The 24,945-nt window shown below is 47.1% G+C and overlaps 1 protein-coding gene across 13 annotated transcripts in view; it reads left to right on the plus strand.

Moving 5' to 3' along the window:
* NEDD4L (NEDD4 like E3 ubiquitin protein ligase) overlaps positions 1–24,945 on the plus strand; it is a 2,900,454-nt gene that overhangs the window by 2,608,155 nt on the left and 267,354 nt on the right. For all 13 annotated transcript variants that reach the window (XM_069627054.1, XM_069627053.1, XM_069627056.1 and 10 more), the window contains one exon: positions 20,849–20,922. In XM_069627054.1, the coding sequence (XP_069483155.1) occupies positions 20,849–20,922 (74 nt within the window). The remainder of the gene's footprint in view (positions 1–20,848; positions 20,923–24,945) is intronic.

The following is a 24,945-nucleotide window of genomic DNA, read 5'->3' on the forward strand; positions in this document are numbered from 1 at the left end:
ACTTGACAGCCTCAAGATAAACTACCATACCTGTTGCATCTGCAGAATCAAGTTTCCAGCATTGCTCAAAGTTCATGTAGATACATTCAAAAGCATGATCAGGCGGCACTCTTCTCTTGAAAAAGTGAGACTTCTTGTGGGGATTCCTCTGAAAATGTCCTCCTGTGATCGCTCTGGTGGAGATCTCGTAATTAAATATGGCACCTATGGCTGCACCCTTCAAAATTATGCATTCAGCAAATCTATGATGCATAAAACCCTTTTCCTGGTGCCGACATGAGCCTGCAAGGTGAGCAGATTTCACAGCATCAGAACTATAGAATAATTTTCATGCAGACACGATGATCCTCAGAACTCGTCTGCAGTTCCTTCCAAAACTGGTTTTATTTATTTGCTTCATGGTTAACAGAATAACCTTTAGCAAAATAACGACATTAGTACACTATACAATAATACAATCATTTATTCTATACATTTAATTATACTTCATTTAAAACGGAATCAATAACATTTAAAACAGTTATAAATGCATCATTTGAATTCATCATTAGATTCCAAACATGATCTTTCAACAACAGTACATCGTATTCAAAAGCCTAGCAAACAGTTTCCTTAAAGGTGACAAGGTAACACATACTACTGCCAGATGTTTGTGTTGCAACCTCTGTGACAATCTGCATAATCTCTCATTTCTTACAATTCCCATGCGAGTACCTGAGACTTTGTTACAAAAATAAATGTAGCCTACACCTTAAAAATGTTGTCCTAAAAATCTGAGATGGATGTTTACACAGATACCATGGTAAAACATTAAAAGGTCTAATATCGTACGGTGAGCAGTAAAAAAATGATCATTTTCCATCTTTATCTCTATTATTCAGTCCAGTTCATATAGTTTTTGTTTCACTTTGGTTCAGCATATAATATATCTTCCAACAAACAGCCTGTCCCATCCAGCATAGTTTTGCGTTTTGCTACCCAAATCTTCAATACGTAACTTGAGCTGACCATGCAACAACATAAACAATGATAAACAATTAGAAGAGCACAATACTTTGCCTAAAACTGTAACACCCGCCAATTTATGAGGGCTTGAATTGACACCTAGTTCATGTCTTAGCATAGATATTAGCACGCCCATTGCAAGATCTAGTGTTCTCTTCTCCATATTGCTGCCTCAACCTTGGCCTATTTCAAACCCTCCCCATGTGTTTGGGCCCCATAAGTGATCCTTGGCAGCATTTTCTGATGGTATAGTTTCAGCAGAGGCAGGATTGAGAACTTGGCAAAACGCTTATCCAGCAATATCCGTTGCGCAAAGTGTATCCTGCTTATTTGAGCTGTAATGGACCATAATTCCTATATGTCTGTACTCTGCTACCAGATCTATTTTTGCTTTGCCCAAATTGAAATTAAACTTGCAACCTTTGCGCGATTGTGGCTTTGGTTTCATTATCAGCACATTTGTCCTAGACATTTATGGTCAAATCCAAAGCCTTCAAAAAATAATGAACCGCCACCAAACCTTGTTAAAGGTCAATAGCCGTAAGGTCACATAAAACAAGATTGTGGAAAAGCCCCAGCTGCGGGAATTGGTTCGAATATTAATAAAAGCTTGACCATTGTCGTGTATATAGAAATTTAATAAAAACAGGACTAAAACACAACTAATCGCAGGCTGCAGCTGGTCTTAATCCATCTACTAAACGTTCCTGTTTGGTCCAGTCTGATGCAGACACAAGAATCTGTATGCAGGGCAATTAAAATATGCAAAAGATGTGTTGGGCTGTTCTTTTCCTGTAATTTTTAAGAGTCTGCCTCTATTTACACAAATGCAAGGGCCAAATCTTGGAAAGCAATATCGATTTCAAATAACCACATTAGCCACAATGACAATGTTCAGTTTTTCTTCCACGAACTAGGCTACGGTTGTTCTTTGCCTTTGGGGACAGCTACGAGATAAGTCTGTTTCAAAGGCTGGCATTTGTAGGTGGATACCACACTATATCACATTCTTCTATAATACAACAAAGAAGCAGTTGCCACTCTGTGTGACTGGCCTTTTAACCAGGGTGAAGGCTTGGCAGCTGAGGCCAATGACTGTGTTCTGCAAGCATTACATCCTGGACAAGACTGCCGGATACAAGATACAGGTGGGCCAATCTGTGCAGGAAAGTCTCAAGCGAAAACAACTACCAATGTTCTTATTGCTTGCAAGCCTTTGGATCCATAAATGATCTAATGCTTGAGAAATCAAAGTGTCTAAGTTAGTCAGTTAATTACCTGTAGGTGTATGTCTCCAGTGCTGGTATATTTTATAAATGTGCATGCAGCCCACCCAATCCTCAGCCTCCCTAGAGGTTGCATTTGTGTTCTCACATGCTACAAATATGAGATATGAAGTCACAGAAGTGGAGTTATGAGGGCAGCCGTTAGGATAAAACAAGACCTACTGACCTTTATGTAGGGCACGGACATAATGTTGACCTATCTGTATTGATATGGGGAAAAATGTTTAAATAGGTTTCAGAGGCGATGCCCCCATTAACGTCTGAGAATTATCAATATGTGAATAACCCTAGAAAAGATATGAATACTCGATAACTGAAGTGTACCTACAGGTAAGTAACTTTGATATACTCATCTGTCATTCCTGTACTCTTAGGCCTTATTAGGGTATTTATTTACCATGAACAGGGCTCTGGGAAGCAATGCAGTGCTTTACAAGTCATAGGGGAAGGGTGGTCAATTTGGCAGCATGAAATCTACAAGCAACCTGGGGAGGAAATGGGAGGGGAAAGATCACCAAATCTCAGGTTCGGTGGAGAACAGAGGATGTGTGGACCTATATGTTAGAGAGGAGCCAACATTTGAAGAGGAGGGTCTTCATCCTTCCTGAAACATAGACATGAGGGGGCAAGTCTGGTGTTGACAGGGAGGAGGTTCCAGAGATTGGGGTGTAGACAGAGAAGGCTTGTCTTCTGGTTCTTTCCTTCCTGTGCCAGCAAAGTTCAAGTCTGCACATGTCTTTAATTTTGGTATTCCTTCATTCCTTGCTCCCCTTGTTTCTTCATAGTACATACCAGTCTTCCCCATTCTCTGATCTTTAATGCCTGTTCATCTGGTGCCAGAGGGAAAGGCACTAAAGGGGCAGAGGGGATAAGCAGCTGGCTGGAACTGGATGAGTGGGCATGACCAGGGCATAGACGTTAGTGCCAATGCATATGTGCTTCCCAGGATGTCGGTCTCTTCCTATCCATCTTGCACACATTAAGGAAGATAGTGGGTAGCTTAAAGACTGCTAATTCAAGAATTCCTGCACTGAGTAACATGTATTTTTGATACCTTTGTGCTTTTCTTCAAATTGGTTGCTTACATATGTGTGGAGAAATAAAAGGTGGCATAAAAACCAATTTCTACATAATGCAGCATCTGGGTTATCTGGACATCCTTTTTTTATATTAATTTCGTATGGATAGTGATTACTCCTTCCTAAGAAACCACTTGTAGTCCTTGTTGTTGACAGCCCATAAGTGCTCCATGGAAGTATTTTGAAAGTTGAGCAAGAAGGCGATAAGTATTTCAGCAACTTCCAAAATTGTGAATTTTATAGAGATTAGCTATTAGCAGAACTAGCAATGTTATTGCAAACCACCTGTATTTTTGTTACAAATGGGTAACCCTAAAAAAGACACCATTTGAATCACATTTTCTCATACAATTCTTTCAAATACAGCATTCAGTTCAGATTTCCAGTGTTCTTTTCTGTGTGCATGAAGGCATGCTGAGAAGTATTTTGATCTTTAGCTCCCGTCCTCAAATCTTGGCATTATGTTCTTTTTAGTTTCATTCCAAACTCTGGTAGAATAGACTCATGCTGATATAAATAATCATCATGTCTGATGCTCCTGATGAGCAGTGTGAATCTTCTCATGGTCATAAGCTTTTGTGACTATTTGTTATTGAAAGCGGCTTGATCGCATTCACTTCAAAATGACATTGTGCCTGGTTTTGTTAAACGTTTGAACACTTGGTGTTTAATGGGGCTAATGTTTGTTTTTTATATAAATGTGCTACCCTGTGTGTTTTCATTTGGCCTATTTTCAGTGCACATGTATTCACATATGTCTAGCTGACCTTCTTTACATAGCTAGTGAAGTTGGAAACCCCCTTGGGATTATTATTCATATTTTTGACATGTGCAAGTGTTTTATTAGACCATATTTTTCTATATTTGCTCACCTTATATTTTCTCATGGGTGTGCATGTGGTGTGATTTATTTTTTATATATATGGTGTTAAAGTAAAACTCATGCACTGTATTTAGATTTTATTACTGATCACCGAACAGTCCACTAGAATTTCCAGACGATTAAAGCAAACGATTTGAAAATATCCTGCAAGTATGGCCCAATATTAACTGCATGTTGAATTTTGATTAATTATGATCTGTTAGTAGGTCACCACATTGCTGGTAAATGCCTTCAAGGTACTTGTAATCCTGGGCAGTTGAGGTAAAGCTTACAAACAGTGGCCCCAAGTTAATGTTTCATGTGTGGAGGCATGAGATGTAGTTCATTAAATACTTAGAAGAGGGGATGGGTTTTTTGTTCATCAGAGAATTCCTAGCTGGAATGGTACAGGAGGAATTTCGAAGGCACAAATTTGTCTTGTATGTACCCCTATTGGACCTTGTTGAAGCTGTAGGTTAACTCCCTCTGTTGGAGTGCCGGCCACCACATAGTTTGTCTATGTTCCCCCAACCTGCTCCAATTGGTGTAAAAGAGGGATTCAGAAGCCACTTGACTCTCCCACTGACCTGCTTTGGTTAACACCTTGGCTGGACACTATTGTAGACCCTTCTGTGACCAATTGTTCATGGATGCCTGCAATCACAGGGTTCCTTCTGGAATCCTATATATCAAGAATGCTGTGCACTATGCTCCTCTGGAAGCAATCTGCATGGTTTCACTCTTCTGTGCTATGATGTATTTGGATTTTGTGCTAAAGATAGTGCTCCAGAAAATGAGTGGGCGAATTTCATATACTGGAGATGGATGCGGTTATCATACTGATTAACTTGATATGTAATCCTAGCTTTATTGGTTTGAGTATCTACGATCTCTCCAAAAATGTGAGTTCTTAATAAGGAGTTACAGGTGCTCACTCGATAGGTGGAATAACATCTAGGTTCGTGCATAAATGTGGTACTCATTTAATTAGTAAAATATCACATTACTCAAACTGAAAAACTAAGCACTGTCTCATCACTTGTGCTTTGGCCCAATCACCTCCCCAATGTCCTCTCAGATCCTTACTGCCAGCTACCACATCCTTGCATCCTCTTAGAATCTGCCAGAATCACTTACAACGCAACGTACCTGGCTGAGAAACTGATGACCACAAGTGGTCAACAAAACACCATTGTCAGGGTAGAAACAAAAAATGGCAAGAAAGCAAAAACCATCCTTGTGCTAATTATGGACCAGCCCTTATCAAGGAGGCCCCTACTTTGAACACTTGCAAATGGAATTGAAGAGACCACTCTTCAAAGAGCATCTTGTTGAACTCTGTCCTTTCTTCCCTCTTCCCTTGAATAATTTACCTGCCACCGACTATCCAAACCCTGCCGCTCTTGATGTATCTGCTGCTCTTTCTTGTATAGTGCTCGCCAACAAATCCCTGTACTTACATCTATTGAATTAAATAGGCACTTTATTTTGTTCAAGATTTGTACCCTATAGAGTAAAGACAAACATTGATGGCTACTTGTGCTCCGTTAAGTTCAGTCTTGGTAGGATAATGAGAAAAGACGACTTCATATTGTTTTCTAACAACTAGTCAAGTTTAAAGGGGCCTGACGTTTCTCCATCGTTCATCAAGGAAGCAGGAGAATACATAGTTATAAGACCTGTCACCTTGGTCTAAACATTTCGTCATAGAATCCCCTTAGATGAGATTTTAGGAATTGTATGGGTGGTTTATTCAAAGGAGCACTAAAAGCATTGCCGGGGAGTAATTTTAGATATTTTGCAATGTTTAAAGACACTGAATACGAAAACGCTTCAGGAATTGGAAACAGGTGATTCTCCAAAGGATAACTTTGAGTTTTGGAATATCTGTGGGCAGTGTATTTGTTGCCTTCTGTCACAAATAGCCTCGGAAGTCCACAGACAAAAAGTAGTTTTATGGAACTACATACAACTTGTAAACTATTTGTCTGTAAGGGTTGAGACAGTTGAAACTAATGGGCTGCCTATGGCTCTCTCCACCACTCTGGGCACCCTCCACTCTAACCCGGGCGTCCATAGCCCCAGGCTGTTCCCTAATGCATTCTAAAGCATGGTAACCGCCTTCTGTCTTGGTATTTTCCAATCTAATGAAGCTCCATCAGGGATCTTCTAAATGATCCTCTTCCTTTTGTCAGCAGACTGATTTCACTGGAGTTTCTCCATCAGTCTCTTACCCTCACACAATCTCTTTCCATCTGTTTTTCACTCTGTATCGATCTCTGCGCTCCTCGCTCTGAAATCTTCCTACCCCCTTTCTATATCTCTGCACCCCCTCTATCTTCATTTGTCCATCTCTCAATCTCTACTTCCCTCTCTCTACTCTCCATCACCTTTCTACACCTCTGTATCCTGCACATATCACTCTCTCCACCTGTCTGTTCCAACTAAGCCCACACTGCTTCACTCTGCTGTCACCACTACTCCCTTTACCACAGTGCATTCTCTCGCCTCCATCCTACCATACACTCTTTAACAGTCACTTGCTCAAAATTCCCTTTGCTCGCTCTCCCCTTATGTCTATCTTTCACTCTATTTTTACACCCTCCCTTTCACTACACTACACTACACCCACCTGGTTGCACTCTCACAAAAAACGCCAGTCTCTTCAGCACTCTGCTTCACCTTACCACCTCCACCTTGTCTCATGATTCACCACCACTCCAACTGATCTCACACAAACACCTTTAAATCTGTTGTGTGCTGGGTGGGCTTTTAACACTTCTGCCTGCTCCCATGGGACTCGATGGTCACATGCTCCTCTTAGCTGACCTCGAGTTAAGCCATCCCTCTGGGGTTGGGTCTCTCCTTTTAAGTCTGTGTTCTCTGGCAGCTTGTTTGCCTTTTGACTTTCTTCATGCGCTTGTGAGTTTCATTTCCTATTGGGTTTGGGAAGGCTTTCTGTGTCTCCCCTGCTCACCTGTAATCCCCTCTAACTTCATTTGTTGTCTGCTGCACCACCATTCCCCTGGGGTAAGTCTTGGATCGGTAGGTCGGGTGTTGGGTGGCTCCTATCTTTTTGCTAGGAAAACTCTGTCGTTTCCATTACTGTTCTTGATTCCATTCCCCTAGTTCCGTTCTGTGTTTCTCGATTGTGCCGAGGTGTATTTTAGGATTTACGGTTCTGCAAAAGACAAGAGAACTCTGGCCAGTAGAGAGGCTGACAGGCATTGTGGAAGAAACTGGGTTACCAGCAGCCATATATACAAAGCATAGAAATGGGTTTTAGGGACTGGGCATCCCAACTCCCTTGTCCTACTTTTGGGAGAGGTCCTCATACACCCTGCCATGGTCATGGCTTTGACGCACTTCTCGAAACCCAGAAGGTTTCAGTACTACAGAGGATTAAAGCTAAAAAGGAAGACACTTATAGAAAAAGGCGCAGCTGAAAGAAGTAGTACTGCCCTATTAAGCAAATCTCATTGTATAGTTAAAACAATATATATATTGTGTTTTCCTAAAAACAGTATTGGTGCCTGGAGAAAGTTCCAACTTTGACACTGCCCATAACAAGGTTGCAAGACTGGTCTCTATGGTGCTACTAAACTTGAACTTAACCAGTGTCATGGCCAACTGGTGACAGGCAGATACAGCTGTGGGTAGTCAGCATAGTGACTGAGAATGCGTCAAGGGATTGGAAGTATCCCAGTTATGACCACCTGAATATATTAAAATAAGGAGGGTGTAGTATCGATACAGTGGGTAATAACTGATTGCTGATGCAAATCCTTTTCATCTGAACCCCTCTGTACCCTTCCTTAAAGAGTAAAATTGGCTCCAGGTGTCCACTAATCCCTTGCAACAGTTGATAATTGTTGCCAGAGGATGACTGTGAGGAATTCGGCCATCAGCGCAGTGGGTGTGCACTTGCATGGGTTTTTTAAAATTCTAAATGAAATTGATTAATGGTAGATTAACCTCTGTAAAATGAGTGGGGCTAATCCAGACACATTTTCCTATGCTCACCGCACAACATACACACAGACCTGTGTACTCTGGGTGGACATAGCCTACAAACGCAGTATCAGTCATATTTAGTTGGGATATGACAACCAGGAGTACACCATGTCCTCTCAGAAAGGGGAGGGCCAAACCTTCTCCCTGCAATGGCGAGCCTAATTAACTAACAAAGGCTCCATGGATCTGCTCTGTCATTTTGTTGCGCCATGTAGCTGGTGGCAGCATTCCCATACTAATCAGAGTTTAATTCAAACAGGCCCACATGGGGCCTGACTGCAGAGGCTAACAAAAGTGACCGGAAACCCCAACATTCATATACACTGTCAATCTGATGCCAGCTCCTGCATCCAGTATCGATTGACACAGAAATAGTATGTCTGGAACTGCACATTTACAGTAGTCATCCGTGCAGGTGGTTTTATGGCGACAAAGTCTGATCTCGCCACAGCCTCAAGGGAAACCTGCCCCTTTAATCAGGAACCACAGAGCGCTCCATTACCCAGAGAGACCCTTTGATCCACAACAGACAGGAAGATGGGTGAGACTTAGTATTATATGTATGCACCCATTTACCTTTTCTGTTGCAAAGCACTCTAGTTATGACCTCACGCACACAGGAGATTGTTGGTTGGGTCTCAGGATTGGTTAATTAAGGTAGACTTAGCCTACAACGCTCAGTGTGGGCCATTTGGCTTTAAGAGGGCTGAGCACCTCTTTTGGCAGATCTGAAGGCTTTTCAAGGTGTCTCGAGAAGAACTCATAATTGGACCCTGGCTGAAGGTACACTCTGCCTTAGATCTTCTGCCAGTGAAGGCAGGCAAGTACCTCCAAGGAGGAATGCAAGATCCCTCCCCTAAATTGCTCCAAGGGAACAGAGGGCGATACTGAATCCAGGTCCCTCCAGCAGCTCTAGAACCAGTACCCAGCAAGCACACAGCGCACCCTGCTGGGCTCTGCAGCAAGCTTCCTAGATGGGAAGTGCCTGAGAGTCTCCGAACCAAACTGTTGTATAGTGCTTGGAATGAATGCAGTTCCATGATGATGCTGAGAGAATGTTGGTTTGCCTCAGAGAATGTTTGGGTGTGAATGCTATTGTGAAGGTTCCTGGAGTTAGCAGTTGGAGAAACCGAGCCTGGGTAATGAGAACCAGTGATTCACTGTATCATTTTAGCATGTAACTAGAATAATGCTTCTCCAGCATGGGGTCTGGCATGGATTCACATGCTCATGAATATTCCCCGTCGTCAGGCTGGGAATCCTCGGTAAAGAAAAATCAGTATCAGTTTCGTTTCTGATCTGTCTTTCGTAGTAGTAACCAATCACTGATCTCTGCGTCATACTGACCACAGCCAATGACTGCCCTCTCCCTAAGCCCCGCCTCTGGCAGCCATCTTCAGATTTTTACCCCACGTTCAAGTGTTGGGAGTCCTCGTGCTTAGCTCTCGAGCTTTTACTGCATGGTTCGCGTTTTTCAGGTGAATTTTCACATTTTTTCGGTTAATCGAGCCTCGAGCACCACCGTTTCTACTCCAGTTAACGGCCACCCGTTGCGGGATTTTCCTACACCCCTCAAGGGTGAAGATTTCGTCGAATCAACTTCTTGGAGTATTCCAGAAGATTTGCGGCCTACTTCGAGATGGCCCAGGATGCGAGTTTGTCACCCGGACCCAAGCTGTTTCGCAGCTGCCCTGGATGCGGGCTGCAGAATGTGTTTAAGGAGGACGAACATTCGCGATGCCTCTACTGTCTTCATGGGGACAAGACTTATGTAGAGAAGGACTGCCAGTTCTGCAAGAACTTGTCGGAGCAGACCATGAGGGACCGTCGATCCTGTCTCGCCAGCTGGTTGGAGAAGGGCTCAACGGGTGAGAAGAAGAAGAAAGGGTCCGAGCGGGCTTGTAAGTCCTGTGCGGGCGCCCCGGCGACGGGGGCCCAACACCAGGCCAAGCGCTGCGAGTCCGCTGGCTCCGGGAGCGCCGAAAGGTCGGGCTCTTCGGTCGCCAGGCAGGGCGCGCCTTCCCCGGCACCGTCAACCACGAGCCAGCGCTCCGGTTCGGGGAAGAGGAAGTCCGAGACCCCGGGTAAGCTTCGGGAGAAGCCCCGTCTGATCTCGGAAGAGGGGGAGCGAGGCGTCGCCCCTCCCCCTAAGGAGAAGGCCTGGGACGCACCTAAGGTGGTAAAGGCCCCTACCCAGCAGGCAAAGGCCTCTATCGAGGCGATCACGGCGACTCTGGCCAAGCCGGCAGAGACCCCACCAGCGGAGACTGCCTAAGGGACTAGAGTTTCCCTGCCGCCAAGGAGAGGGAATCCTCTTTTCAGCCCATCATCATGGCCACCATGATGGAAGAAGCGAAGGGGGGCACGGTAGCCTCCTCGAGCTCGGAGTCGGCCTCGGAGGAGGAACTGACCGAGGCCGTGAGGAATCTCGAAGTCCAATTCGAGAAGGTTCGATCCCGTAAGGAAGATCCTCGGGAGATAACCGAGGAAGATGACGATGGCGAGGAAGAGCAGCCTTCCCTTCCGGCGCAGCCGGAACCTAGGCCTCAGGATAGCTCGGCGGCCATTTTGTCTGCGATCCAGTCCTTATGCTCTGAGATAAGGACGAGATTACCACAGCCCAGGCCGGAGGACCCGCAACCTGGCCCGTCGGGAAGTCCTCAGAACAAACGACAGAGGACCCAACCCTCTCCTTCACTCGCCCCCGTAAGGCTTACAGTTCCCTCCTCATCCTCCCACGAGTCGGGAGATGACGGTGCGATGGGCTCGACGACGGGTTCTGAGGGCGACGACGACGGAACGGGTCTCCCGTCGCACGGGCCTCGCCGCCCGACGAGATTGGCTCATTCCACACCATGATCGCCAGGGCGTCCGAATTGTTCCAGCTCTGCCCGGAGAAGCAGAAAAAGGAAGGTTTCCTCTATCAGCGCCGGGAGGCCAAGAGGAAGACTGTCATCGCGGTGCCTCCAATCGATGACATCTGGGAGGAGGGCCTGTCGGTTCTCAAGAACCCCTCCACGGCACCAGCCAAACGGGACCGGTACGAGAAGAAGTACCGGGTCCCCGAAACCACTCCCCTGTGCATCAGGGCCCAGTCAACGCCAGACTCGGTCGTCTCGGCGGCGGCGAAGAAGAAAGCGGCGGGGTCAGGAGCCTTGACGTCGAATTCCCCGCCGGACGGCGAGGGAAAGAAGTTGGACGCCATGGGGCGGCGGGTCATTTCGTCGGCGGCGACAACGATCAAAGCGGCCAACGCCCTGGCGATCGTGGCCCGTTACGACAGAGAGCTCTGGTTTAAGCTGGCCCCCATATTGGACTTCCTACCGGACAACAAGAGGTCCGAGGCCCTGGAAATACTTCAAGGAGGCGAGGTGGCGTCGGACCACGCCATAACGGTGGCAACCAATATTGCCGATACCGGGTTCCGCCAGCTGGGCAACGGTGTTTGCCTACAACGACGGGGTTGGCTCCGGGTGACCGACTTCCGTCAGGACGTCCAGACCAGGGTGTTGGACATGCCGTTCGACGGCAGCAACTTGTTCGGTAAGGCGGTGGACGAATCCCTCCAAGCCATAAAGACGGACACGGAGACAGCCCGCGCCCTAGGAGCCCTTCAGAAATGACAGCCCTTTCGGAGCTCCGGAGGCAGACAGGGTGCCTCCAAGGGATCCAGCGGTGGCTCGTCGTCCTACCGCCAGGCGGCACGCTCCTCGTCTCAGGAGGCCTACAGGGGTCGCGGCAAGCAGGGAGCACCTCGCCGCCGTTGGCAAGGTGGCCAGAGCGGCAAGGCCACCACCTCCAAGCAGGACTGAACCGGCCGTGGCCTCGGGCCCCCACCGAAGCACCCTGGTGGGAGGTCGGCTGACGAAGTTCGTCGGCGTGTGGAAGTCCATCTCCACCGACCGTTGGGTGCTGGATACCCTGGCAAGAGGACACACTATCGAATTCCTGAAGAAGTGCCCTCACTTTCCACCTGTGGCCAGGAAGGAAAATCACGTCCCGCAACTGCTGTTGGAAGTACGGGCGATGCTCAGGAAAGGCGCCATCGAGCTTGTCCCGAAGAGGCTCTGGGGCTCCGGGGTGTACTCAAGATACTTCCTCGTCAGGAAGAAGATGGGCGGCTGGCGCCCCATCCTGGACCTTCGTCGTTTGAACAAATACATCAGGTCACAAAAGTTCAGGATGGTCACCCTCCAGCACGTGCTGGGACAGCTGGAGGAAGGTGACTTTCTATCGTCGTTGGACCTGGAGGATGCTTACTTCCACGTTCCCAACCTCAAAGGTCACCGAAAGTTCCTCAGGTTCGTCGTCCAGGGACGCCACTACCAATTCAGAGCACTGCCGTTCGGATTGAAGTCGGCCCCCAGGGTCTTTACCAAGTGCCTAGAACCTGTGGCGGCCCGGCTGCGCCTGCAGGGGATTCACGTCTACCCCTACCTGGACGACTGGCTCATCCACTCAAGGATGAGGGAACTCGCCGTCGAACACACTGCGAGGACCGTCCAGCTACTCACAGACCTGGGATTCGCCATAAATTACCCAAAGTCCCACCTGGTGCCATCGCAGGTGGCCCTGTTCCTGGGAGCAAAGCTCGATACAGTGAGGCGCCTGGCGGCACCGTCGGAAGAACGGACGAAGACCATTCTAGGCAAAGTGCAGCGTCTGCTAGCCACGGACGTGGCCAGGGTGAGGTACATCAAGTCCCTCCTGGGGATGATGTCCTCTTGCATCTACCTGGTGCGCCTCTGCAGACTACAGATGCGCCCTCTTCAAGAATTTCTCGACGCCCGTTGGATGCAGGCGACGGGCACCTTCGAAGACAGGGGCACCTTCGAAGACAGGGTCCCCATCAACGAGGTGTTCCGGCAGTCGATTTTGTGGTGGTGCGTTCGAGCGCACCTCACGGCGGGCAAGGACTTTCAGACGCCGGCGTACCAGGAGACGGTGACGACGGACGCCTTCCTGGAAGGCTGGGGTGCCCACACCGGAGATCTCCACGCAAGAGGCCTCTGGCTCCCGGAGGAGATGCTCCTGCACATCAACGTCCTGGAACTCCGAGCCTTGTTCTGGGCTCTCAAATCATTCCTCCCGTCGCTCAAGGGCAAGGTGGTGCGGATCTTCACGGACAACACCACGACAATGTTTTACATACGGAAGCAGGGAGGCACCAGATCCCCAGCCCTAACCAAGGAGGCACAGGATCTGTGGCACTGGGCAGTCGCCCAGGGGATGTACCTGGTTCCCTTCCACCTGGCAGGAGAAAGAAACACCATCGCCGACTCGCTCAGCAGGGAGCTGCGCGCGTGTCACGAGTGGGAGCTGCGCCAGGATCAGGTGGATCAACTCTTCCGACGATGGGGCAAACCTCAAATCGACCTGTTCGCAACAGCGACAAACTCGAAGTGCAAGGGGTTCGCCAGCAGGTTTCCCCAGCCGAGAAGCATGGGCGATGCGTTCTCGTTCCCCTGGGATGGCCTATACCTGTATGCGTTCCCTCCGTTGCCGTTGCTGCTTCGACTCATCAACCAGTTCAAGAGGTCCCGGTGCAAGGTGATCCTCGTTGCACCGGCGTGGCCGGGGCAGATCTGGTTCCCGGACCTTCTGGACTTGTCAACGTCCCCTCCCATCAAGCTGTCGGCGGACGCGGACCTTCTCTCCAGAGAAGAAGGTGCCATCTTCCACCACGACCCGGCGTCGCTGAACCTGCAGGCTTGGCTCCTGCAGCGCTAGAGTTTGCAGGCTACGATATACCGGCCGATTGCAGAGAGGTTCTTGCAAAGGCCAGGGCGTCCTCGACTCTTAAATGCTACGGTCATAAGTGGAAGAGGTTCTCTATCTGGTGCCTAGCACAGAAGATCAACCCCCTACGGATTACGGCTCCTCAAGTGCTGCCGTACCTGCTATCGCTGGCAAAGGCTGGGCTAGCCCATGCCTCCATTAAGGTTCATCTGGCGGCGATCTCCAGATATACCAGAACCACAGGACGGACGTCCCTGTGGTCCCATCGACTGGTAAGAGTTTATGAAAGGACTGTTCCGGTCGTTCCCGCCGGGGAAGGCCCCGGCGTGGGAACTTAACGTGGTGCTGACCAGGCTCATGGGCCCCCATTCAAGCCGATGCACTCCGCAACGATGAAGTTTGTGTCGTGGAAGACTGCATTCCTGGTGGCCATTACCTCCGCACGACGAGTGGGAGAGATCCAGGCCCTATCCTGCAAAGCACTGTACTTGACTTTCCATGCCTCGAGGGTGGTGCTTAGGACGCACCCCTCCTTTATGCCAAGGTGCCGTCGGACTTCCATCTTAACGAGCCCCTGGTGTTACCTGTTTTCTTCCCGTCTCCTTCGTCGCCGGCTGAGAGGACTTTGCACTCGCTGGATGTGGCTAGAGCGCTGAAGTTCTACGTGGACCGCACAAAGAGTTTTCGGAGGACATCACAGCTATTCGTGAACTTTGGACCTGTGAATCAAGGGAAGGCTCTCTCGAAGTCTTCTATTTCCAGATGGCTCTCCGGCTGCATCATGCACTGCCACCGGTTGGCTAACCGACCGCTGCCAGGCCGTCCGAGAGCCCATTCGACCAGAGCGATTGCTGCTACTATGGCGTTCTTATCTGGTGTGCCCCTGCTGGACATCTGCAGGGCTGCTACGTGGAGGTCGACGCACACCTTCACGAGATTCTACTGCGTCGTTCGGGATTCCAGGGAGGAGTCCAGGGTCGGCCAAGCAGTGCTGCGCAACCTGTTCGCTTAAGGTGAGCCTGGTGAGGAGGTAAGAGATGCTTAATGTTGAGTTGTTGTATTGCTTAATGTTGAGCCTTTTGCCACCTACCGTGGTTGTACATGTGTGTATTGCTATGTATTCTTATATTCATGAGCATGTGAATCCATGCCAGACCCCATGCTGGAGAAGGAACAAGTTACTTACCTGTAACTGTTGTTCTCCAGCATGGGTCTGGCATGGATTCACATGCGAACCCTCCCGCCTACCCCTCTGCGGCTCTTCACTTGTCATACTGCCACTTCACGTGCTACCAAATCTGAAGATGGCTGCCAGAGGCGGGGCTTAGGGAGAGGGCAGTCATTAGCTGTGGTCAGTATGACGCAGAGATCAGTGATTGGTTACTACTACGAAAGACAGATCAGAAACAAAACTGATACTGATTTTTCTTTACCAAGGATTCCCAGCCTGACGACGGGGAATATTCATGAGCATGTGAATCCATGCAAGTTACTTACCTGAACAACAGTTACAGGTAAGTAACTTGTTCCTTACCTAAGGATCCTTTAAGAAGACAAGAAACGGACCTACAAGGAAAAAGTAAATGTTTTAAGAAACCAGGCTGCTGCGGGGGGTGCAGCAAGAAGAGAGAGGAACCACTGCCTCCATTTCAAGTAAGTCCCATCACCCTGGGGGAGGAGACGGGAAGTTAATGGATCCCAAGGTTAAGAAGCACTGCCCCAGTCCAGAGGATCTTTGGCGCTGTAGAGTCCAAGAAGGGGGAGAGAGGCCCCAGTGCAGATCCCAAGAATGATAGAGAAGAGGCCAAAGGCAGAAGCCGAAAGGCCAGGGTAGAAGTAAATCCAAGTGCTGTGGGTATGTCTCAAAGTTAAACAGGCCCACAAGTATATAAGCACCGTCCCAGCGTAGAAGAAGAGTGGGAGGTCTCCAGAGAAGAGGAAGAGCTACTGTACTGGTGAACCTGATGTGCAAGGAGTCTGGGGAGTTGCGCCTTAACGAGAGGTTTTAGGGCAATGTGGATTTCCAATGGCATTTGGTAATGCCCAAGTTCAAACACATGGAAATGTCTCTAGAAAAGTGTTCATCAGTGGCAGTGGGCAAGAGATTAGCCTGCAGCGCGAAGTTTCACTCGAGCGTGACTGACTGTGGAAATTGCAGAAGAGGGACTATGCTAATGAGCTGGTAAGGAATGTCCATGGCGAATCTGGGGACGCAGCCGTGTTATGGAGGAGTTTGAAAGCGCCTACCAGATTGGGCGAGGTTCCGTTTGCTCCAGATGTCCATGGGCTCTCATGGTGCAAGGAGCGGCCATTAGTAGCATGGAGCTCCGCAGTCTCTGATGTCCAGTGCCTTTGTGATGATGTAACAGCATTGGGGTGGGTGTTTGCGATGGGCCAGAACGCTGGTCTCTGCATTCGCTCAGCGGATTCTGTTTCCAAGAGGTCTGAGGAAAGGACCCAGCGGCTCCGGCAGCGTCGTTGGGCGTCTGTGTATGAATCTCTAAAGTAGCAGTAATGAAGCTTCGTATGTGAAATGCATGGAAGGGACATCAGGAAAAGAAAGGCCTTTGTTTGAAGGGTCTCCTTCATTACGAATAGAAGGAAGTTGTGAGAGATGGATCAATTTGTGGCGCAGTCCGCGCCCATGAAAAAACAACACTGCTGCTACTGACGTTCTGGAGTGAGAGGCTGCGAGTTGCAGGAGTAGGAATGAGCAGTGTCAGCAGCTTGCAAGGAGCTTCGCTCAGTGCAGGAGTTGAGGTCCCGTATATATGGACAACGTACTGTCTGATGGTGCCGGCAATGCAGGCTGGGGGGTTATTTTGGGCATGAAGGAGAAACCTTAGCGCTGCACACAGTGCTACGCCGCACACGCCTTGTATCCTTCGCTTATTTCTTATAAGTGTAAAGTACATGTCGAGTTAAAGATACACCTTATGGTAAACATGTAGAATTGTTTGAAGAAATGTCTGCACATGGTATTTTATGGCATGGAGCAATGAGGATGGCTGGGCAGCGTATGCAAAGAGTGGTTTACAGCTATGTTAGATATATGTAGATTTAACCCTTTTTGAGGAGTTTCATGTTATTGGTGCAAAGCACCTATGGACTTTAAGTTAATTAATGTCATTGTTTTTAAAGGGGAAGTAAAGTGCCTGAGGTGATGTGAGAGCTTGAGAAGTGGGCTAGAACTAACCTGTTGGGGAATTTCAGGTTTAGAGCTACTGCTCAGCATGGACTCTTAGCAATTTATTTTTAAAAAGAAAATATTAATTGTCGTGTGGGGTAAAGAATGTTTAACATGAACGCATGTTGAATGATATGTATTTACATGATGCCTGCTGTGAAGTTGGCATGTAAAGTGGATGGGAATTGTGTGTTGCCCACCAGGTAGGAGGGCCTTGCAATCCGCAGTGTGAGTGGATGGGAATTGTGCATTTCTCACAACGTAGGAAGGTCATGCCTTCAGCAATGTGTGTGTGTGTGTGGATGGGAATAGTGTATCCCACAAGGTAGTCCGGTCCTGCCTTCCCTACTGTGATTGCGAGTGAGTTCAGTGAATCTGTACAAAGTTAGCGATAGTGCAAGTTCGCATCTACTGGAGTTGACTGGGGTATGCCTACTTCTCGTCATGTTGGAGGAGTGCTGCGGGGAAGCCCAACAAGTGTAGAAAGGGGTGGACGCCATCCGCCTACGGATATAGAGCATGTTGGAGGGACACTCCCCGCCTTTTATGAGTTGTATCACTCTTATAAAAAGTTGCTGTGTTATTGTGTCCTTTGTGTTTCCTTTCGTGGGTTTGTGTGTGAGTGTAAAGGAGGAATATGTGTTGTAAAGTGCTTGGAGTGAATGCAGGTGCATGATGATGCTGAGAGAATGTTGGTGTGCCTGAGAGCATGTTTGGGTGTGAATGCTGTCGTGAAGGTTCCAGGAGTTAGCAGTTGGAGAAGCTTAGCCTGGTTGGTGGGACCCAGTGATTCACTGTATCATCTTAACGTGTAACTAGAATAAAGCTTACCTGAGGCACCTTTATAGAAGTGCCCTAGGAATATGTTTTTGTACACAAACCAAGGACAAGGCAGCTGCCTGCATTACTCACCTTATCTTTGGCCCGTCTGCCTTAAAGGATGACACAAGCACAATGAAGGTAGCTAGGAGGAGTGCATTGACAAGCATCTACTAGCGTCTTCCTATAAGACATTTTCCACTGAGTCGAGGCCCTCGAGCTGCAACCGGCTGCACTGCTGACTGTTATGTTGCAGTCGCTAAATCTATCCGAAATGGTCGATCAGTGCTTCAGAACCGCCGACAAGCACTGATAGAGCGATCCCTGAGCCGGTGTCTAGGCCAGCCTGCAACAGCCCATCCAGCTTCGCTCGTCAATCTGCCTGCCCCCTGCAGCTGTCTCCGGTCTTGAACTCTGTCACAGAAGCTGCAAAGCGCCCTGAAACCGACTCGACACTGCCGCGCACCAAGAACTCCCAGAGCACAAGGTACTTTGTGGTTCTGTCCCCCTCTCCGAAAGCCCCTCGTAACATTTTACGACCCATTGCTCCCTTTGTGTTGACACCAAGTATCCTTGGTGGTCTACTGGAGGGTGGTTCCCTACTCTGTCAAGGACTGAGATAAAGATAATGAAAAAACAGGGTTATGTCCCGGCCGGCATGAGCCTCGTGCCTTAATAAACATGCATATCGATTATTGGTAGTCTCCTCAATATAAAGGACATTACGCAGAAATTCTATATATTCCTCAACTGCTGAAGTATCCTAAAATGAACTCTTATTCACTGAAAAGCTCCTAGAAATGCATTTGTTATTAACATATCTGCCTATGTCCTCGTTTCGGTCCCTTGAAATCTAAGGTCCTAATGAGACTCAATGCCATTGAGTGATTTCAAAAATAACTTATTTATTACTACTACACAAGGTTTGTAAATTTCAGACAACAATTAAACACTGCATACAGTGCATACAAATATAAGAAAAAAACACAATATATACAATTTGGACATTACAGTAAAAAATCCTATACATAATTTACATACAAAATAATAATACAATAATTGAAGAGTAATAGACAACAAATTGTCTCCAGTTAGTAAATACAATAATTGAAGAGTAATAGATAACAAATTGTGTCGAGTTAGTATTCCAAAGCACAAAAAGATCTGCATACACTTGGGTACAAACTATCCCAAGTGTTAACTTAGTAGTGTTCTCAATTACAGTTATTTTTCAATTTTAACTCAACTGGATTTTTCAAAACAGTTTTTTCCTTTTTAGGTAACTAAACTAGGGGTCTACTTGTGACACTGGGAGGAATCTTGATTGGTGTTGCACTCATACATGACTGGATCAATAGGTACGGTTAATCTACGTTTCGGCGGAGTAAGAAGTTCTGCCTTTCTCAGGACCAGTAGTAGTCGTGACCCTTGAGGTAAAAAAGAGACAGAAACCAAATGATACTCACGAAAACAAAAAAATGTGCAGCACATAATGGTGTGAGTTCCGTGACTCATTGGGCATGCAAGTATGTCCCAAGCAAGGCAGACAGCCTCAGTAACATTCATAAACTGACACCACAGCGTGGCATGTCAAATAAGCTCCCCCTTAGATATAACTAAGGATTCGGTAGCCTACATGCATTAAAGTTAAAAGAAGAAAGAAACAGAAAAGCAGGAAGTGTGGAGCACGAAATGTGAATAAAACAGAAGTTTGTGCCTAAAAAGTTGTTTATATATATCTGGCAGAAAGTAAGCCACTGAGCAAAAAGGTAGATGGATACTGAGTTTCATCGTACTATACTGGGTCTAATGGAGACCGGAGAGAGGAAGAACCTTGAAAAGTTGCGATTATTTACCATACCGACTACCCTCCTGTCGGAATCCAGATTACATCCCTTTTCCTTATTTGAAACTGTCCTCTGCATTCCTTTACAGGGTGGGTTGTATTTTGTAGTGTGCTAGAACTGTCTGTTGTGATAATAATAAAGTAGATATTTTTATACAGCCTTGACTGGCCGGTCCCTTTTATCATTGGGTAATGTATTTTTGCTGTGTTGCAACTAACCAACAATCCATGACTTTTCAGAGATAAACCTCCTGTTCCGTCCAAGTTACCCAAATTGGACAAGGAGATTTATAATTTGCTTGTGTTTCCAATCTGTTCAGATCACTTCTGGTGTACTACATGTGTGGGGCTGATTGATGGTTTATAAACCGATATTCATCACTGGACTGCTGATGCCCCGGAAGTTGATTCATCCCAATGACATCAGCTATATGGTTTGCCATAATCCACCATGCTTGTCCCTGGAACACTCTGTAACCAGGTTCTACGAACCACACTGTGATCTATCTTATTCACATGCCTGTATGTGCAATATTCTGTAACCACTGTTGAACTTAAAGAATTAGCACCCAGTTACCCGAGGGTTCGGTAGCACTTTACAAATAAACTAAACTAATCTAGACTATATCAATTATCACGGTTCAGCCATTTGTGCTGCATTCATTCATGCACCACTCCCTGTAGTAGTCCTATCTAAGGACTGCACCTTCAGATGCTGAAATACAATAGTACTGGTTTCTTTAATATGCCTTCAACGCAAGATCAACATTAACGATTTCGAAATTCTGGGCTTTAGCTACAATAGAGAATGGGGTTGTCTATCAGATCTCCTTATAAATGTTGTGTTAAATGGCACTGTAATCTTCAGAGTGTAAACTGGATCTATGAGTACATTTTATGCCAGGAACATGCCGGTTTAATGACTGTTGTATTCTGTTGTGTAATGAAGGTCCATGCCTAGTTGCACACGATTGATTTTAATATACATGTATACGTTTTGTCTCAATTTAGACTTATCAGGTGGATTTGAAGCCTAATGGATCTGACTTGGTGGTAACAAACGAAAATAAGAGAGAATATATTGAGTAAGTATTGTTTTATATTCTGCATTTCATTACACTGATCTTTTATGATTTACATTCAGATTACTGTAACAGTAAATATATAAATGTTTTCCCAATATGTTCGTCACCACACGCAAGGCCAGAGCCTGTATTTGTAGTTGAGGTGGGGAAAACTGTTTTTCGAAGGAGTTAAGGTTGCATTCTATCAAAATAGTCTACAAACGTTAGACATACCCACATTAAGGTTAGCACAAACAGTCTTATTTAGCTATTTCCTGAAAAGAAAAACACTTGACTATAAATCAATCCTTAACTCACATTAAGCCAATTCTTTATATACTTGTGTTGAGTATAGTGTTTGTGTCAGTTACCTAGCATTGATGTAGCCTACCTAATATTGAAAGATAGTGTTGATGTAAGCTACCTAATATTTAAAGTTAGTGGTGTATGGTCATATAAACCTTATCTATGGTGTTGCTATCACAACACCTGATTTATCTCTATATATTTCTATTTATATTTCATATGTCAGAGGCAACAATACCATCTGTAGTTATAGTTAGTTATAGTTGGTTTTTTTTTTACTGTAAAAGAAAAAGCAATTCTCTTTTAGTCCCCATTGAGGACACTTTTTAAAATGCTCAAAACAAATTATACATTAATGCTGCCTGCTCCAAAGGCAATACAAACTCTCACCTGCTCAAAGAAGGCAGACTATATCCAAGCCCACATTTCTAGGGCCAGTAACTGTATGGCTGAACAGTTCAACATCTGCAAGGAATTCGACAATCCTACTGCAGTCTCCACTTCTCCTTTGCCATCCCTGACCATCTGCACTGCACTGGCCTCCCACTTCATCACTAAAACGCAGAACATCCTGACCTCGCTCTCCTCCACACCCCTCCCTTCTCCATTAGCCACTCTTAAGGCCTCCATTGCCTCCCCTTCCCTCCAACTCTCCTCTTTCTTGCCCATATTACCGGATGAGGTCTCTGACCAGTCTCTTCCAAACAGGTCTTATCCTGCTCCTCCAGAACTATCAAGTACAACATTGCCACCCTTGCTCCAGCCTTGGCTGATGTCTGCAATCGCTCCTTTGCCACTGGCTCCTTCCCGCCACTCCTCAAGAACTCCCTTGTGCACCCTCTCCTCAAAATGCCTTATGCAGACCCTTCCAGCACGGCTAACTACCATCCTATCTCCATAACTCCCTTCCTTGGCAAACTCTTGGAGAAGCTGGTCATCTCTCAGCTAATCCACCACACTAAATCTGTTGGGCTCCTCCCAGACCACCAGTCTGGCTTCAGAGCAGCCAGAGGCACAGAAACTGCACTTCTGAACACCTGTGAAGACTTGCTCTCAAATCTCAATTCTAACTCTCCCTCCGTTCCCATCCTTCTTGACCTTTCCTCTTCCTTGTATAATGGTGGTATGACTGACCATATCAAATGGCTCTGTGATAGCCTTGCAACCACAGCCCTGGCACCGGACTCGTTGAACTCTTTCCTCTCTGACTGACCATCCCAGGTTCAAGTGGGACCTTTTCTCTTTTCCTCTCTTCTCTATCACACTATGCACATGCGGCTCACCTCATGGCACTATCCTCTCGCCGTGGCTCTTCAACATATACCTTGCCCCTCTCAGCCATTTGATCTCTGCCTTCTCGTCTCACTTCCAGTGTTATGTGGACGGCACGCGGCTCTCCTTCAAGTTTACCTCCACTGCCTCCTCTTCTTCCTCTCTCATCCCTGACTGTCTGATTGCTATTCATGCATACGGTGCTGCTAGCGATCTCTTCCTTAATGCCAGCAAGACTGAGATCCTTCTCATTGGGGCCCCAGCTCCCTCCTTCCCTCCTACTTTCTGGCTGTCCTCCATGGATAGTTTGGTGTCATCTACGACTCCTCTCTGTCTCTTTCTCTCTTTTTCTCGTTCTTGCTCTCTTGTTCTCTCTCTCTCTTGCTCTCTCCCTTGCTCTCTCTCTTTCTCTCCCTTGCTCTCTCTCTCTCTTTCTCTCTTTCTCTCTTCTCACAACACAGACCTTGGCAAGAAGGGCCACTTCCATCTGCACCACCTCTGAGGCATTCTCCCTTTCCTCACCTCCCCTCCAGAAACTCAATGTCTCCAGAGCTCTGGTCCTCTCTAGGCTGGACTACTGCAACAGCCTCTTCCTCAATCTGCCTAAAACGTCTCTTCGCACCCTTCAACTAATGCAGAATAGGACTGCAAGACTTATCCTTGGCCTCAAGCCCAGGGACTGCATCTCTCCAGCCCTACAATCTCTCCAGTGGCTCCTGGTTGCTGCAAGGATCAAGTTCAAGACTCTCTGCATCATTAAAACTTTAGAACTAATCCAGCACAGGACTGCAAGACTTGTCCTTTGCCTCAAGCCCTGCAATCGTATCTCTCCAGCCCTGAAATCCCTCCATTGGCTCATTACATATTGGGTGAGGTTCCGTTTACTCCACAAGGCTTTCTGGGGCCTGGGTACAAAATACCTTTGTCTATCCCTCCGTAAATACCTCACATCTCGAGCCCTTCGCTCCTCTACTTCTAGCTCCCTCAGGGTTAGTCGTTTTGCAAAGAAACAAGCTGGGGCTAGATCTGTCTTCTGCTGGTGTCTCCCTTTTGAACAGCCTCCCGGCCACCTTGAAACTTGAGGAAAACCATCCCCGGTTCCGGAAGCACCTTCCTCTTTGCCTCTGCCTTTGCCCTCCTTATCCGCTGTTGATCTGTTTCTTCTGTTGGCATTGTGCACCTGTCCAGCTTCTGTCATTTGGGCCCAGGTACCTGCTCACAATGCCAACCTCCTGCACTGCCTCCAGGCCACACTCTGCACTAGGGTTCGGTATCTGTACCCATACAGACCCCCTCCCACTTTTCTTCTCCACTTATCGGATATACCTCATCTGACTACCTTTCACCTGCCACTTACAGGCTGCACTACCATGCTTTATCGCCCTCATTTATTTATTTAATGTAATATTTATTTGCTTTCTCTCCTTTGCTCCGCACTTTCCACTCCCCCCACCTCCTTCCATGCACTTTACCCCTTTTCCCTTTTCCATGCACTTGCGCTTTCTTAAATATCACTGGGCCTAGTAAGATTGCAGTTTTCTTTTTTGTTCTCCCTTGTTCCCCTCCCTTTTTGCCTGGTCGCTCTCTGAAACACTTGTGTACGTGTGATATATAAATAAAATATTTAATTTCCTTTTTATTCACAAGGCTTTCTGGGACCCTGGTACGCTGCTACATCAGCCTCTCTGCCTAAATACCTCCCTGCTAGAGCACTTTGGTCTTCTAGCTCCAACTCTCTGCAGATCAGATGCTTTCCCAAGCTTAGAGTGTGGGGGAGGGGGGTAGAGCTATCTCTTCCGCAGGTGCATTCTTCTAGCATGGCCTGCCTGCCACTCTCAGACTCGAGCCGGATCTCCGATTCATACAGGGCACCAGGCCCTCAACGACCAATCTAATCCTGCACTTGGTCTCCCTTGTCTCCCTCTTCCCCACTCCCCCCACACCCACACCTGCACTTGCCCCTACCGGGCTTCCTCCCCCTGCACTACCCTGGCTGTGCCTGCACCCCTTTGAGCCCATCCAGCCCCATCCCTCACACTTAGCAAGTGGACCTTCTTTGCCCTGTACGCTCTGCTTTCCCCTGGCACTTGTCCACCTGGCCTCCCCTTAGCACTCGCCTAACCCATGGGCCTTTTGCCCCCTTTCTCCACCCCGCAATCAGCAATTGCGTGCTCGCCATTCCTACCCACACTACCTTTCCCTCCTTAGCATTAGCGCATTCCGCTCTGACCCTCTGCACCAAAAAACCCACACCATTAAAACTGCACTAGGGTATTCTTTCAAAGACACTGGATGGATTGACACGAAAACTTGACCATTAATAAGGGCCTGAGCTAGCATGAGATACGTTTTAGATTCTATGTGATGTTGACTAAGTTCCCCATCCTGACAAAGACCTCAAACGTAGCTTTTTTTCAGATCGTTTTTAGGACCGATTTTTGCTTCATTATTTGTACTCGCATTTTT

This window comes from Ambystoma mexicanum, chromosome 6p (assembly GCF_040938575.1).
Source record: "Ambystoma mexicanum isolate Mex_15411 chromosome 6p, UKY_AmexF1_1, whole genome shotgun sequence".
In the NCBI taxonomy this organism is placed as follows: domain Eukaryota; kingdom Metazoa; phylum Chordata; class Amphibia; order Caudata; family Ambystomatidae; genus Ambystoma; species Ambystoma mexicanum.